We start from the raw sequence: 17,456 nt of genomic DNA on the forward strand, positions 1-17,456 counted from the left end.
GGGCCAAATTTACTGTGATTTGTTGATACCCACATTACTGTTATTCTGCTGATGTTCAGTTGAGCTATGTGTACAGGAATTGGCAGTCTGAATGAAAGCACCTTAGTCACTGACAAATCAGTGTCCGGTGCCACACCACAATGCCTGTTGGGATCTTTGTCTGCATCTGTCATGGAATTTGACAACATGCGAGTTGAATGCTTTTTTTCCCCACTGCAGTCTCTGAAGGGCTCTGTCTGACTGCCAGGTGGGGGCATTATACAGAGCTGTGTTCTGTGAATACTGACTCCTGCAGCTCTGTGAGGGACTGTTGTCAGTAAGGAAGGTATTGCAGCTGACTGATTCTTTTTCTTGACAGAAAAAAATGTAAGCAAGCCAACCAGCATAGTCTAGGCTAAACCAAAAATGATGTGATTTTCTCTCCTGAGAAACTGAGAAGTCATCAAATAGATATACCTTATTAAACCTGAAAATAGTACTTCATTCTTCATGCCTACAGGAGAAGAAAACAAAAACAAAGTGAATTAAAGGCTAGCACTCACAGGTTTAGAAAAGTTGGTTTAAAATCACCTTTTTACCTTGTGGATCAGGGGAATAGGTCACTGTCCTTGGATGTGAATACTCAGTCTGTGTTCTGTGTGCCCAAGGAGAGATCAGAGTTAGCACCACCAGGCTGAAGTCTTCTTATACCTTTTCATCTGTGGTAGCACCACAGGATGCTGTATAAATATCCTGAACAACTGGGAATGGCTCATGGAGGATAGAGTACTCTGATCCAGGCTGTCCTGGGGTCCAGTGCTTACAGGGTTCACCTCCTTAGTTCACATGCCTAACTTGGGCTTTGGAGAGATGGATTTCCTGCCTTTCAGATGCTGCTGCCTCTGTGCCAATTTCCATTCACCCGTGATCTCTGTCCTGGTTTTAGCAGGTGGATACTGGTTTTGGTAGTTTTTGTTGTAGGTTTTGGGGCCTCTTTTTGAATGGGTCGAGATATCCATATAATAGAAACATAATTTGTTTTCCTGTTTCTTCTGAGACTGAGCATGAGACGCCTGATCTCATCCTTTGAAACACATTATATACTTCTATCTATATTGTGGGTTTGGGGAAGTTGGTTTAAAATCAGTTGTGTTCAGATTTTCAGAAAACGTGTATCCACTGAACAATGCAATCTCTACGTTTCAGCCATTCTCTGATCCTGTGTCCCATGCTCTTGAGTAATTCTACAAGTCATTTCAGTACAACCTTTACTCGCTTCTGCAAATACAGACACCAAGTTTTTGCTGCATCTTTTCTTGCCTAAAATTAATTCTGTACAAGCTACATGAGTTGAATATAAATATCCTGTAAATGGGAATAAATTGTTGCCTTTTCTTACATCCAGTGAGAAAAAGTAAATATGTCATGCACTTCATTAGTTGATATCAATGTCCTTTTTTTTTACCCCAGGCTTTGGCTCATCTGCACTTAATAGACTATATAGGAGAGCAGACAGCTTTGTTAATAAAGGTATGTTTAAAATGTTTATAATTTTTAACAGACAAGAAAAATAGTTTTACTCCAGCAGTACAATAAAGAATAATTTTATTTTGAATTTCATGTTAATGATTGCAATCCTGTATCAGCAATGTCAAGAAAGCATGTCATACTTCGGCAAGGGTGATATTGAATATGTCCACAGCCAGAATAAATATAGCCATAAATGCAACAGTGAAGTTTTTTCTATAGTATAAAACTCCAAATATGCAAAGGTGAAAAAAGTATAAACAGCTAAAGGTCAAAATTCACAGTGGCACAGTGTATTTTTGTGTGAAATCTGAGTATTAGAAATATCAATCTTTGTACTTCAATTTGTCCTTGTTTTCTTGGAAGAAGGACTGTAATTGTGTTACTAAATGTTAGGCTATTTTATCTAAGATGCCTTTCCTCTCTCAGAGCCTAAAGGAATAATAACTGTCGATAAATTAAAACTGTAAAGAATGTGCAATTATGCCGTGGGGGACACACAGAACAACGCTGATCTCAAAGTTCTAATTTTCTCTCTCTCAATTCCAGGTGGTTCCTGAGGATCAGCGCTTGGCAGTGGCCATTATTTTAGTGCTCTGGGTGTCTGCTTTGGCCTCCTCCGTGATTGACAACATCCCTTTCACAGCTACAATGGTAAGCTCTGTGCAGCAGTGCACATCCTCCTCCATGTGCTGGCAAGGGAGCTGAGCTTACTGATTACAATTTACTGTTTGGGTTTTTGGGTTTTTTTGACCTCTGCTGTGCTGTAGCTTACTTTATCCTGTGAGATTGAATCAGTATTAGAAACTAACTCATGCTGTTAAGGCATCCATTGACACCAGCAGCTGCAGGTAGCTGTGGGACCAGAGGCACTGTTTTGGCTGCATTTTTGCATTTTCTCCTCATATCCACATACATAATTGAAAAATAGAATTATTTTTTTTTATGGAAAGAAAAGATGTCACTATCCATCCACTGCTATCAATGTTTTTCCTCTATGTGCTGAGTAGTTATGCTATTTGGCAAACTGGAGGTGAGATTCAATAGTTATGCTAACGCTTTTTTAACACCCAAACCTTTTATTGCTAACTTACTTTTGTAATTAGTTTAAAGAACACCAAATTATGTTAAGCATAACAAATGCTTGTCAGCAGCCTGAGCTTTAATATCAGAAAAGTATCATATTATAACAAATTATGGCATGCTCAGGTAGGTTTATTCAATCAAGTTCTCTGCTTAAAGTGTGATAATTCTTATTTGTTAATAAAGGTATGTTTCATTGTTACAGCCCTTTCCCAGCATATCTTTTCTTCACAATTTTTGGTCCATTATTGGATGGTCACATCCACTCTTCACCTGTGCCAAGGATTAAGACACTTCTGGCAGGGCATATGACAAATTGGGTAGATTTGTAACTACTCTATAAATATATATTAGTATGGTATTTTGCTTTGATTACCGTGGTGTTTCCTGTGAAATTATATTGATTTAACCACAAGAGACTGCAAGCAATAGGCATGAAAGGAAAGATTGTTTTGGGATGAGTCACCTCCCAGCAAATGCTTGAGGACTGTTAAGCAATAATGCAGAAATCTTGACTTAGAAGACTGTTGCCTCATACCCAGCTAGTCTATAAAAATTGGCTTGGAGTAGCACCAAACAGTACCATGAAATGAATATTTTTTAGGCAATGGGACTGAAGTGCAAGAATCTGTTGGGATGCCCGAGGACCATTTCTTTTGTATCTTTGAGGGTGGCAAATACAGATTGACAGGAAGGGATTGTCAACATTTTAAGCTTGCTAGCATTTTAAGCTATGTCAAATTTATATTTTTCTCATTTTGTTCTGGGATGAACATAAGAGACTGCTATCATATTTTAATTTTGTTTTAATAGGCAGAGAGAAGAGACAAGAAGAAAAATGTATGCATATTATCACCTATGTAAAAGCAGTCATTAGCTGATGTGTTAAGATGTTAATGTGCTATTTGGCAAACTGGAGGTGAGATTCATCTATTTCTAGTGAATAGGTTTGCCTCTTAGTCTTTATCATTCTGCATCAGAAAATACTTACAGAATGTTCTTAAGTAACTAAGTCCCAAGATCTTTAAACTTTCATTTAAAATTCTTTTTGATTCTTGAGTACTATGTTCATACTCTTAAAACAAGTAGTATTTCATTTTGGAAGGCTATTTTTCAGTATATGCACCAAAGTTATGAACTTGTGATGAGGAGAATAAAATATATTGAACCCAACTCTTTTGCAGAATGACTTTTCACTTATCAGGAACTTCTATATGAGTTTGGTTTGGCATTCCCTAGTGATATAGGAGTATGGGGCACCTGCTGTGACGTAGCCATGAATGATCCTGTCCTTTCCTGGGAAAAGGTTCCAGCTCCACAAATGAGCCTGTACTCATCATAATGAAAGACAGATGTAGTGAATCCCTCCAGGTGTCCATAAGTCTCCTTCATTGGTGAACCAATGTCATGACAATAGGTCAATCTCTTGCATTTTTCATTAGTTATAGCTTTGATGGACCGGGTACTGGCTTGGGATGTGGAATCCATCAAGTTCCTTCAGATACAAAAAAAATATGGGTAGTTTCATAGATATCAGCTGTGTACTGTGACTGACAAAAGTGTTTGGAGGATGTCATCACAGACCTCTGCCTGCACTGCACTGACCAGAAGGAGTTAAGGGAAACCAGTCTCATGGTTTGTTTGGCTTGTACATGAATTCCTTAAATATCATACAGAGATGATGAAAGGCCTGGTGGCACCTCACAGGCAAGGATGCAATTAGTGTCAGTTCTGCATTAGAAAGACAAGCATACCATGATTTTTGTCCCATGTTTCAGGAATGAAGCTGTCTTGCCAGTTCTTTTGATTGTGAGCCCTCAGATGACTGTGGAAAAAACTACTGGGATGGCATCTGGAAAGCTACACTGTGTTGTTCCTTCAGGAGTGGGAAGCTTCATGACAGGCATCAGTTCATACATGAGATGTCCCCAGTGCTGTTGGTTAAGGTCTTCCACTCATCCCCTAAAACTATATGCACTGCATGTTGTCCAGACTTGGAGCAGGGAGAGGAGAAGGGCTGAACAACCAGTGTAGTAACTCAGGCATGGATTGAGGAGGGGACAGTCTTCTATGGGAGGTGACTGCCCCACTGGGCTGGAGGCACTGTAGATGTGAACTCCTTCAATTTTCTTTTATGTGTAGTGTTTTGACCCAGAGAAATTGAAGAAATAGACAATTCCATTAGAGCCTGAGTCTTGACTTAGGTGTATAGCTGAAGGGAATCAAAACAGAAAAACCTGCAAATAGCTCTGTAACTGTGATGTTGTGTTTCCTTTAAAAAATCAAGTTGATGCACAGTTGTCCAAAATTTCCTTTCAGTCTCTGTTTTTGTATTAGAGAGATAATCAGATTCATAATGATTTGCTCTGTGTATAGAAAAAAATATGAATGACTAATTATTGGCTCTTGAGACTGAAAGTTTCACTTTATCTGTGTTTGGTTAAATTTGATTGCTTCACGTAAAGTTTCAGATTTGACAATATTAAAATTTATAGGCAACTTAACAGTCAGTTAATTTACCTTCAGAGGATGTGAAAAATGGAAACTGTAGATTGATATTTTGAAAAGGGAATTAGAATATATCTGAGCTAGCATTACACAGAATTCTAGGAAATAAACTATTTTATGACTTGAAGTAGTGAAAACTAGTAAGGAAAAGGATTTCCTAGAAGAAACACTAGGTTTCAAGAGACTCTATGTATCTATGTAGGCAAATTAGGATTATTCCTTATCCTAACACACAACACATTATCTGCAGTCTTAAGAACAAAACATAAATATGTTTGGTTATTTTAAGATGGGTATAATTTAGAATGAAAAATATTCCTGTGTTTAAACAGAGTGAACATATTGATGATTTTCAGGAACCTTCAGCAACATGGAGAAAATTTCTCTCTTACTAAAATATTCTGAAATTACAAAAATCAGATCAGTGTATTACTTGAAGTGCCTTGCCCTGAAAATATCTTTTCAGTGAAACACTTTTGTTGGTCAAATTCTGCTCTGCTCTAGCCAAGGGTAAATCTGGTGTAACCCAAAATCAAAAATGTCAGTACCATATGGAATTCATATATGGAAGTTGCTAAACGGAAAACTCTGTGAAGAGGGCAGAACACAGCAGGTATTTTTGCTATAGAGGATGCTGTAGAAAGATAATTGCCTACAAGAAACAATGGAATGAGTTTCTGAGTGCACTTAGCTCATCATAGGTTGAGTACTTTTATTGTTTCTGTCTTGCCAAAATTCTGGGTTTTTTAAAAAAATAAATTGGAGCATTGGAACAGCATGAAGGCAAAACAATTTTCAAAATGTCTTCTAATTGCTTATTTCAAATAATTTGTCCTGTATGCAAAGACAATGAACTGCCCCAAAACAAGATGGGGGGGTTGAGAATTGTCCAATGAACTGTAATTTTGGGACTTTCCTCTTCACTCTGAATTGAAAAGTGAAAATCCATCTCCCTAATTAAATAGATGTCTGTGTGAGTGAATGTTTATTGCATTTTTTTGCAAAAGTATGCCTGGTAACTGTGGTAGCTATTTGCAAGTGATAGGACAATCAATCATTTCTTGTCACCAAGTAAAAGACATACTGTAAAAAAAGTATTGTAGAATTATAGAATAGACTATTTCACTTGGAAGAGACCCACAGCAATCGTCCAATACAACTGCCTGAGCAAATCAGAACTAAAACTAAAGCCTGTTATTAAGGGTATTTTCCAAATGACTCTGAAACTCTGACAGGTTTAGGGCACTAAGCACCTCTCTAGGAATGTTTTTCCAGTGTTTGACCACCCTCTCACTGAAGAAATGCTTCCTAATATCCAGTCTGAATGTGCCACGATGCAGCACTGAGCCATTGCCCCATATTTTGTCACTGTATCCCAGAGGAGCTCAGCACATCCATCTCTCCTTCCCCTCATCAGAAAGATGTAAAAAGTAATGAAATCACCCCCTGAGCCCTCTTCTCTCCAAATTGGTCCAACTCAGCTGCTCATCACAGGACACACCTTCCTGACCTGTCACTTCCTGTTTTGTTGCACTCCCCTGGACATGCTCAAGGACTTCCCTAATATCCAGTCTGAGTGTGCCATGATGCAGCTCTGAGCCATTGCCCCATATTTTGTCACTGTATCCCAGAGGAGCTCAGCACATCCATCTCTCCTTCCCCTCATCAGAAAGATGTAAAAAGTAATGAAATCACCCCCTGAGCCCTCTTCTCTCCAAATTGGACCAACTCAGCTGCTCATCACAGGACACACTTTTCTGCCCTGTCACTTCCTGCTTTGTTGCACTCCCCTGGACATGCTCAAGGACTTTCATGTAGTCCCTCAAGAGAGTCAACTGCACCTCCCAGCACAGTATCATCAGTAAACTTGCTAATGGCACATTCAACTCCTGCTTTCAGATTGTTAATATTCAGATAAATATTTCAAACAGAACTGCCCCTAGAACCCTGAGGAACATCTCTGGTTCCTGGTCATCAGTCATCTGCAACCCCACCTGCTGCATCCCTCTGGGCTCTGCCCTTCAGCCAGGTGTTCACCCAGTGCACTGTGAGCCTGCTCATCCCACAGCTGGACAGCTTGTCCATGCTGTGAGGAACAGTATCAAAAGCCTTCCTAGAATCCAGAAAAACTACACTCGCTACCTTCCCTTCATCCATGAGGAGAGTGATTTTATCATAGAAGGATATAAAATTAATTAAACAGGACTGTCCCAATGTGAGCCCCTGTTGGCTGTGCCTGATGATTGTATTGTATGCTCTTTAAATGCTTCTCAACAGTACCCAGTATAATCTTTTCTATATTTTTTCCGCAATCTGAGATTAGGCTAACAGGTCTGTGTGTCTCTGGGTCTTTCTTCATGCTCTTTCTCTAAACTGGAATAACACTGACAAGCTGCCAGCCAGCAGGGACCTTCTCAGGTTCCCAAGACCTTGACCTTGACTGAGAAGGGTTCTGCCATAACCTCTGCTGGCTTCTTCAGTACTCTGGGATGATTCCCATTAGGCCCCATGGATTCCTGAGCATTCAGCTGATATGACTTTTACAGTTTAAGGCTCCCAGATTTTGAGTTTGAGAAATACTCTGTGGGAAACTCTGTGAACTCTGACTATATGTAACAGGCTGTGTTGCCAGCTGAAAAGCCAGTATATATAGTTATACCTGGGAACTGCTTAAGAAACACCAAGATAATATTCTATTGTAACGTAAAAAATTCATAGGAGCTTGGCTATTACATTTCTCACATTTTAATTTTTGAATGGCAAGGGCTTTTTTCATGTTGCATATCCAGCTTTCTTTGTCTGCAGAATAAAGGTATTGATGCTGTATTAATGCCCTATGTGACATTCTATTAAACCTCTGATATTTCTTTCCCTTTATCAACAAGCTAAACTCGCAATGACATTCTTTGACAGGCAGACTTCCTAATTTTCAAGCCCTGGACTTTCCTAGTATTGTCATGTTTGAATAGCCATGAATTTCTGCTGTTAGAATTTTAAAAGTGACATGATGTTATTGTCAGTATGCTCTTTAGTTTAATTTGCATGTTTTATCAGCTATATATGCTGAAGCCATCTCTTTGTATTTTTCTTTTATTGCCGGAAGTAAAAAGACAGCCAGAGTAAATCCCTGTTCTAGCTGAGTTTAAATACTATTTCCTCAGTATAGAGCAACAAACAATTTCTGTGAATCATCTGGCTAACAAGGTGACTTAGCCTCTGACAGGTCTTAGAAAGTAAATAATTTTTGGCCCACTGTTTATTGTCTGTAACACTGGATGTTTTCTCTTGCAGTGCTGAATGTTTCACATGTATTTCATGTTCTTAATGCCAGCTTTATTTTTGGAATTTCCTTGCCCTCTGCTCTTCCAGAATTATCTATGATGTCCTGCATTTCACTGCTTGATAAAAGTGTCAGACTAGGCCGTAGCTGTCTGCAGAGACAGAGCAATCATCAACAGTTTGGGAAGCTACAAATAGTTTGTTTTCTATTAATGCGTATTCTCATATTCTCTGCAGATTTCACAGAAGACATCTTTGCCACAGGCAGTTCTTAGCGAAATGTGTGTAGTGGAGTCCCATGGTGTAGAGCAGCAATGAGTCCCTAAAATAACAGCATGAATTGCTGTTTCTTAGACATGCACAAATAGACAAATCAGTCAATATCGTATGAGCATGGAATGCTTTAGGTTGGAAGATCTTAAAGATAATCCAGTTCCAACCCTTCTGCCATGGGAAGGGACACCTTCCACTAGACCAAGTTGTTCAAAGCCTTGTGTAACGTGGTCTTGAACACTCTGCCCGTACTGAAGACAAAAATGTTAAATGGCACCAATCCCAATATCAACTCCCGAGGAATGACACTTGTCAATGGGCTCCCCTTGGACATTGAGCCATTGACCACAACTCTTTAAGTATGACCATCCAGCCAATTTCTTATCCACCAGATGGTCTGTCCATCAGATCCATGCCTCTCCAATTTGGGCCAAAGCTATCAAATTTGCCAGGCAGCATTTGTGCTTAGTGAAGCCATACTGGATGTCATCACCCACTTCCTTGTTTTCCATTTGCCTTAGCATCCTTTCCAGGAAGATCTGCCATATGACCTTGCCAGGTACCGAGGTGAGACTGCTTGGCCTGTAGTTCTCCAGGTCTTTCTTTTTCTCTTTTAAAAAATGAGGGTTAAGTTTCCCCTTTTCCAATCAGTGGGAACTTCGCTAGACTGCCATGACTTCCCGAATATGATGCATTGTGGCTTAGTCACTTCCTCAGCTGGTTCCCTCAGGACCTGCAGATATATCTCATTGGGACCCATGGACTGGGGCACCATTCCTTAGAATGGTCTCAGACCTAATCTTTTCCTACAGCAGGTAGTTCTTCATTCCCCCAGTCCCTACCTTTGCCTTCTATGACTTGAAGAGTGTGGCTGGAACACTTGCTGGTAAAGACCAAGGCAGAAAAGTTATTGAGTACCTCAGCCATTGCCACATGTCCTGGATAACCAGGTGTCCTATTTCCTTGCTCCACATTTTCTCTAGTATACCTTTCATCACTGAGGTACCTATAGCAGCTTTTCTTTTTGCACTTGATGTCACTGACCAGATTTATCTCTATCAGAGATTTAGCTTTCCTAACCTGATCACTGGCTGCTTGTACAATCTCTCTCTATTACCCCCAGGATACCCGTCCTTGCTTCCACCCTCTGTAAGATTCTTTTTTAATGTGTATGAGTTTGTTCAGGAGTTCCATATAGGCCTCCTGGCATTTTTGCCTGATTTTTTTCTTTGTCAGGGTGTGCTGCTGAGCTTGGAGGAGGTGGTCCTTGAATATTAACCAGCTTTTTTTGGCCACTCTTGACCTGCTGAATTCTATTGCACTGCACAGCTATAGGGCCTGGTAACTTGCTTAAGCTACTCTTCTTGCACAATGAGGGTGTGTGTGGTTACTTGTTCAAGTGCTGTCTTTGGAAAGCAGCAATAGGGTTTCACTCTTTGTGAGTCTGCTGCTCATCCCAGGAGGAGATGCTCACTGATAGAGCAGTACCAGTGCCCCTCCTCTGGTCTCCTCTCTGCATATCTTGTGCACTGGTGGGGTATGGGGCATTAAGTGCTCTGCATTCAGGAGGTGTCTGGCAACAGCTTTAGGACTGATCTCAACAATAGGGAATATTGAGACACTGAATTGTTTTTAAATAAATGTAATTAAATGTTTTTAAATAAATGTAACTCAATTCTGTATTGCATATCATGTTCTAGCTGTGATGGTTTGAAAGGAATAAAATTTGTGATGAGAAATGATATCTTTATTTACTGTTTCATGCAAAAAACCAGAGAAGATGTTAAGCATGCTGAGCCTTCTTTAGGCCTTAAAATAGAAATAGACATCTTCAGGCAATGTAAAATTCAAGAATAATTGTTTAGAAATTAGCTTATCTAGGCTAATCGATACCTGGTAACTTGCTTAAGCTACTCTTGCACAATGAGGGTGTGTGTGGTTACTTGTTCAAGTGCTGTCTTTGGAAAGCAGCAATAGGGTTTCACTCTTTGTGAGTCTGCTGCTCATCCCAGGAGGAGATGCTCACTGATAGAGCAGTACCAGTGCCCCTCCTCTGGTCTCCTCTCTGCATATCTTGTGCACTGGTGGGGTATGGGGCATTAAGTGCTCTGCATTCAGGAGGTGTCTGGCAACAGCTTTAGGACTGATCTCAACAATAGGGAATATTGAGACACTGAATTGTTTTTAAATAAATGTAATTAAATGTTTTTAAATAAATGTAACTCAATTCTGTATTGCATATCATGTTCTAGCTGTGATGGTTTGAAAGGAATAAAATTTGTGATGAGAAATGATATCTTTATTTACTGTTTCATGCAAAAAACCAGAGAAGATGTTAAGCACGCTGAGCCTTCTTTAGGCCTTAAAATAGAAATAGACATCTTCAGGCAATGTAAAATTCAAGAATAATTGTTTAGAAATTAGCTTATCTAGGCTAATCGATAAGAGGGTTTAAGAGGGATGAGTAGCACCACTGGTGGGAGGAATGGGGAAAGGGTTGTAATTCTTCATTAAGCCTGTATATTGCTCCATACCAAAAGAACACATGCAGTCAATAAAGGTGAGCATCACTCAGCCGTCAAAGTGAAAGCATTTTTCTGGAAGCAGAAGACATCATACAGCTTGAGGGAGAACTGTGAAATACATTAAAATGACAAATTGGAAGATTAAAAGTCATAACTCTATTCACTACCAAAACTCCTAGACTCTGAGAAAGCATTAATTTCAAGATATATCACAGTTATTTTCTCAAATCTCTTCCTACTTCATGTCTTTTCTGTTCCACGTTTTCTTATTCTTTCTCTTCCCCTTTTTTCCCCATATACTCTGAACATGTTAAAAACAGGAGAATGATATTTTGTCACCTCTCCCCTTCCCAATAGCTTTCTCTCTGCAGGTACTGATCACACCATTTTTTCAAACCAAGTGGTCACAGAATTATGTTGAACTCAAACCATTTTTCTGAACTAAAGTGAAGTTGTTTAGCTTTGAAGAATGTTACTGGCTGAGAACTGGTGCTAGATCTGGCTAGAAAGCCTGACTGCTGTATTTTTTGGCTCTATACCAACTGCCTAATGAAGTCTATTATGCCTTCCTACCAATCTTATTTCACTTTTCAAGTTTTTCTTTTTTCTTTTTATTTTTTTAAATTTTATTTTATTTGCTAAAGCAATTAAATGAAATCCATAAAACTGTCTGTTCTGATATTGACTGGCATGGAATTAGTTTCTTAGTAATAGCTGCTACAGTGCTGTGCTTTGGATTTACTATAAGAATAATCTTGATAACACACTGATGTTCTGGTTTTTGCTAAGTACTGCTTATCCCCAGTCAAGGACTGTTCATTTTCCCATGCTGTGCCAGGGAGCAGGAGCACGAGAAACTGGATGGGCAAGGAAAGCTGACACAAACTGGCCAGAGGGATATTCCATACCACAGAATGACACAATCAGTAGGGAATTGTCCAGTAGTCACCAATTGCTTCTGGGGATGGGATGGGCTGGGCAGCAGTCAGCAGGTAGTGACCAATTGTATTATGCATAATTAATTTATCTTCCACTGTTCTCCTTTTTCTGTCACTCATTTTCATTAATATAATAACAACAACAACAACAACAATAATATTTACTATAATGATAATCATTAATTATTGTTATAACATTTTTACAATCATTAAACTGTTTTTATCTCAACCCATAAGGTTTAATGGGTTTTTTTTCTGATTATTCTTTCCCTCTAAGAGGAGGTATGGGGGTGTATGAGCGTATGAGCTAAGCACCACATGGTGCTTAGTTGTTGCCTGGCATTAGACCATTTGCAAATATTTCCCAATCAACTAAATCCACATTCTCTGGTAAATATAATGTTGAAATAAGAAGTAAAATAACTCTGATCTGCTTATGAATTCAGAAGCCTGCCAAATGGAGTTTTCTCAGTTTTTCCCTCATATATCAGATATTTTTGATTACAAAAAGGATTTGTAATTTTTTGGTTGCTGACTCAAGGTTTACAGCCTCTTCACCGTGAAGGTCTGGGCATCTTTTACCATCATCTCCAGTGAGAAGAGGAGATACATCTCTGTCTTTTAGCTTTCATGAAATGAAAGGGGAATTTATTTATAGTCAGTGTCAGTTCCCAGTAGACCTAGGAGGGTCTCATGGAAGGCACTCAAAATCTGAAGACAGCCTCAGTTTTGTTAGCAATACTTGTGTCAGGCTTGGCTTAGTGTCAATAGCTTCTCCTCAGCTATGGGACTAGCACAGACAGCGGGGAAAAGTGAGCAAAGATCAAGCATATGATGCAAAAAAACTAATTGATAAAAGCAACATAATGAGCAAAAAAATTCTCTCCCCTCTAATTACTCTTTCGACTTACTGGTGGTTTAAATGGTTTCCTTTAATGAACTTATGTTGTGCTGATGGTTGGATTATGTCTTCTGATTCTCTCTCTTTTCTTCTTGAACAACAGATTCCTGTGCTTCTCAATCTGAGTAAAGACCCAGATGTTAACTTGCCTATGAAACCATTAATCTTCTCATTGGCCATGGGTGCGTGCCTTGGAGGTAAGAGTTTATGTGAGAAAGACGACATAAGGTAACAATTGTTGCACGTATAAACTGGCACAATAGATTCAATCGTTTGACTGTGCAAGGCATATGGAGAGCCTGATTCAACTCTTTTGACTTCAAAGCACTCCTGGATGAAGATCCCAGTCAGTTGCTGCTGCTACAATAGGATTTTTGCAGTCTGTGTTTGAAGTCTGTATCTGCATAATCTACAGACATACACAGAAACAGTCCAGATGGTGCTTATAGGCTTCTGATCTTTTGTGAGAGAAAAGACAAAGATACATTTGGCTTTCAGAACAGAAAGTCATCATTGCTCATTGAAAAGATACAGAAAATGGATAATAGCTAAGATCTGAATGCTTGATTCAAAATCTGCTGAAGTCACTGGAAGGTTTTCTGGCTGGTTCTGGATACAGAAATTATTTCAGTATCCATTTGCTGACCTATTTATTACACCTCATTGTAGAGGAAAATACTTTTGAAGTCTGTGGGAAATGTACCTTTAATAATGAATCTAACAGTCATTCTAGTGCCCGTCTTGATGTTAACTGGTATTTTGTGTATTGTCAGTACATTAGCACAAAACAAGGACATGTTTTTGTGACTGTTTTTAATTTTTTTTTAATTGAAAAGGCAGCATGTATGTACTGTAGCCCGGGATTTTGTCTCTGTTTTTTTCTAAGAACGAAAGAGAATAGCAATCCAGTAGTTTTTAAATTAATACTACAAGGATTTTTTTACATTTTGGAAAATGAGTTTTGAAGATGTTACATTACAATGTTTCCATACAGCAAGTCCCCTAAGTGCCCTTAAAATGTGTAAGTTTTAAATCAGAAATAAAGTTAGTACTATTTTTTTACTACTTAGAATTTTAATGCTACTTATATTGTATTAGCTTTGTTTTAATCCCTAAATATTTAGGTAGTTAAGTTATACAAAGTTACAATTAATAACATGTTGTTCCACCATGGATCCACCCTTTCTTGCTCTCCATGCCCCTCTAAACAGTTCCTGTGACTCCACAGGGATAACTAAAACCAATTTTGCGTGCAATACAAGTTCAGGTTTGTTTATTCAACTAAGTGATTGCTAGTACAAGTGACCTTAATACTTTACAATGATTACAGTGATGTAATGTACAGATTGAATTTTAAGAGCATGTTGCAAAGGCAGGACAATTTTGCACCAGTTTTTAATTTGAGGGATATCTCTTTGTGCTTGTCATTACTCATCATTATATTGTGACTTTAACCTGTTCCTCTTTAAAACCAGTGATTGGAATAATCAGCACATCTTCATATAGATGTTTGCCATAAAAATATTTTACTTCTTCACCTTTTTATAGGACTCAGATTTCTTAAAGGTCTTTTTCAACCTAAATGACACTATGATTCTGTGAATTGGTTGATCATTGAACATACTCTCCTTTCATTATATTTTCAGATTTAAAAAAAAAGAAAGCATAAGGAGAATGAGGTTAGTCAGATTATGTTGACACAGTCTGAGTGGGATGTGCTTTACCAGCCTTGGAGCCTTTACTAGATTTTCCTAAACTATCAGTTATCATCTTAACCCAAATTCCTTTAATTTGATTTGCTGAAGGACTGCATAGATTTTGAGAGACTTCTGTGTGTATGAATTATGAGACAAAATTAAAATTTTAAACAGTAACATGAAAATGATTTGAATGATAGAGATTAGAGATCCATACAAGGTGCTAGGTGAAAGGTGTTCAGATCCATACAAATATTTGGATGAAAGGTTAGATCATTATTAGGAAAAGCTTAAACTTTCCTGACTGTTCTCCATTATGATTAAGCTGAGTATATGCTGAGTTATACTGGCAAATATCTTCTAAGGAGCATTAGGCTGAAATTTAATATGCTTCTGATTTTCCTTCAGGACAGGAGCTTATTGTTGGAGAATAAGAAGTGTGTGAAAGCTTTAGCTTTAGCTTTAAAAGATGCAGCCTTGAAAAGTAGGGGAAAAGGGGCTTTTCTTTCCTAAAAAAGGAACTGTTGATGGTCCTTAAAGATTATTTCCAAAAGAGAATTCCCATCATCCCTGAAGTGTGTGAAGGAATCCTCAAGGTAGGCTAAGGCAGTTGCAGAAGGAGTAGATGACAATGATATCATTACTGCCTGGTGCTTAGGGCAAAAGGTTGGATCTTATCACTGCTTATGCAACCAAGGGAACTTGAGAAACAAGATATTTTATCGAAGAGTCTTATGAAATAATACATTACAACTACATATTGTAGGGTTAGCTGTTTACTACATAATGCAGAACTTCATTTCTGGTAATTTGATAACATTTCTGTAGTTCGGGGTAAACACTGCTAATGTGTCTGTAAAGGGAGCATCAGCATTTGTGCCTGTCTTTGAAAATGGCATCCATTTTCTCCTAAAAAATTTCCACTAGTTTCAATTATTTTATTCCTATTGCCACAAAGTGCACAGGCAGCTACATATTTGGAAGATGATAGGATGAGAAAAGGCAGTAATTTTCCTTCATTGCTTTAGCTGTTGTCTTGGAAATGAAAGAAGGATGGAGTCAGTCTCAAATAAGATGAAAAGACCTTTGATGGTATAACTGTCACGTTGTTGTCATTGTCTCCCAAAAGAGAGCTGCTGCTGCTGCTAAATTTCTGTCTTTCATAGCCTGGTGCTCAGACAAAAGCAGTAAAGGAATATCACATAGATGCTCCTTGTTCTGTGAAATGTGTCTCTGAAGGTGAGAAGGGATGAAAAATTCTGTCTCTTAATCAAGAAAGCCAAGGGCAGTGATGACCATGATGAGTTCCTGGTGAGAGTGTCACAATTTCAAATTTTTTTTTATATTGCTCATAGTTGGCCTGTTTTTGGTGTTTTTTTTGTTTGTTTTTTTTTTCTCCCAGAAATTTTCTTGTTTAGTTCAGAACAATCTTACACAGTTAAGAAATAAACATGGTAATTTTCCAGGGGATCTGGTTCTGAAAATTTAGATCTATATTTGTCCCAGGTAAATTTAAGAACTTAAGTAATAAGTTAGGAGTCTGGCTGCCCCAGCCTCCATATTTGGTGGTGGAGATAGTGGTACAACCAAGGTGCTCATTCATCTGCTGGAATTGCCAGATGATCTCTGCAAAGCACACTGGAGCCCTTCATGTGACTAAGAGGAATTCCCAAAGACAGATGGAATGAATTCAGGGTTTTGGGGATTCTGATTAGTCAAATCTTCTGGATGCTGAACAGCCCTATTAATTCACATCTTCCTGGAAGTTAGTGGTTAGGCTGACTAAGTCTCTGGAAAAATTGAGTTGCTCATTTTAAGTTTTTTTAAGCATGATCTGCCAGTATTTCAATTACATGTTAACAATGAAGGGAAAGAAAACAGGAAGTATAAAAGTACTAAAGGAAGTATACAAGGAAGAAACTTATGGGCTGTTCTGATGAATCTGTATTATTTTAGCATGAGAGGGCTCTGACTAAAGCTTCATTCATTAGTGTTTTGTATTCTAGTACTTGATGGAACTATAACACTCTAGAGACTGAGTTTTATGTAGACCTTCCAACAGTGTCTGGGGAATGCTAAAATTCTGGAGAGCAAATGAAGGTTGCTAGCTACAGCAATTTCAGAACAAGAGGAACTTTAATTGCACTTTTTATTTTGGCTCATGACTTTTAAAAGAGCATAAAATAAGGATTCAACTTAAATTGAGTAAGTGTACAGTCAGAAATTAATCTGTTAAGATTGTTCAATTGTGTAGAACTAGACTATTTTCTGAGCTGAGAGGTTATAGCTAAAATATTATTTGAGGGGGTTTTATACATTTGACATTTAAAGAACTGGCATTTACTTGCCTTTTTATCTCTTTCTCTCTTTTTTTTTTCATGATTTATAAACAGCATGCTTTTGAAAAAAAAAGAAAAATATCAAATTAATTTTTGAAAGTTCCTACCTTCTGAAATCTCTGTTGCTAGCATAGAAAAGTGCAAAACCTCTGCTGCAGTGACTATTAATGTGGTCCAGAGGGGATATTTTTTACAGTGTATAGTTTTGCACTATTTTCTTTCTCTGTATATTTTTCTGAAGGACAATACCTGAAAGTCATTACTGTTACAATTCTGCAGAAATAGGCAGTTTCTAGGATGCATTCAGTTGTGCTATTCTGGCCACACAACTCAGTTGTAGGCTGTATGTCAAGACAGGATGCAGGAAGAGAGGATTACTGGCACTTTTCTTCTAACCTTACAGGGTC

General features: G+C 38.3%; 1 protein-coding gene across 1 annotated transcript in view; it reads left to right on the forward strand.

The window, feature by feature from the left end:
- Window positions 1–17,456, forward strand: part of OCA2 (OCA2 melanosomal transmembrane protein) — a 185,986-nt gene that overhangs the window by 120,494 nt on the left and 48,036 nt on the right. The window contains exons 21-23 of the mRNA XM_039725691.1: window positions 1,450–1,509; window positions 2,056–2,160; window positions 13,117–13,210. Of these exons, the coding sequence (XP_039581625.1) occupies window positions 1,450–1,509; window positions 2,056–2,160; window positions 13,117–13,210 (259 nt within the window). The remainder of the gene's footprint in view (window positions 1–1,449; window positions 1,510–2,055; window positions 2,161–13,116; window positions 13,211–17,456) is intronic.

This window comes from Passer montanus, unplaced genomic scaffold (assembly GCF_014805655.1).
Source record: "Passer montanus isolate IOZ18808 unplaced genomic scaffold, ASM1480565v1 scaffold56, whole genome shotgun sequence".
In the NCBI taxonomy this organism is placed as follows: Eukaryota; Metazoa; Chordata; class Aves; order Passeriformes; family Passeridae; genus Passer; species Passer montanus.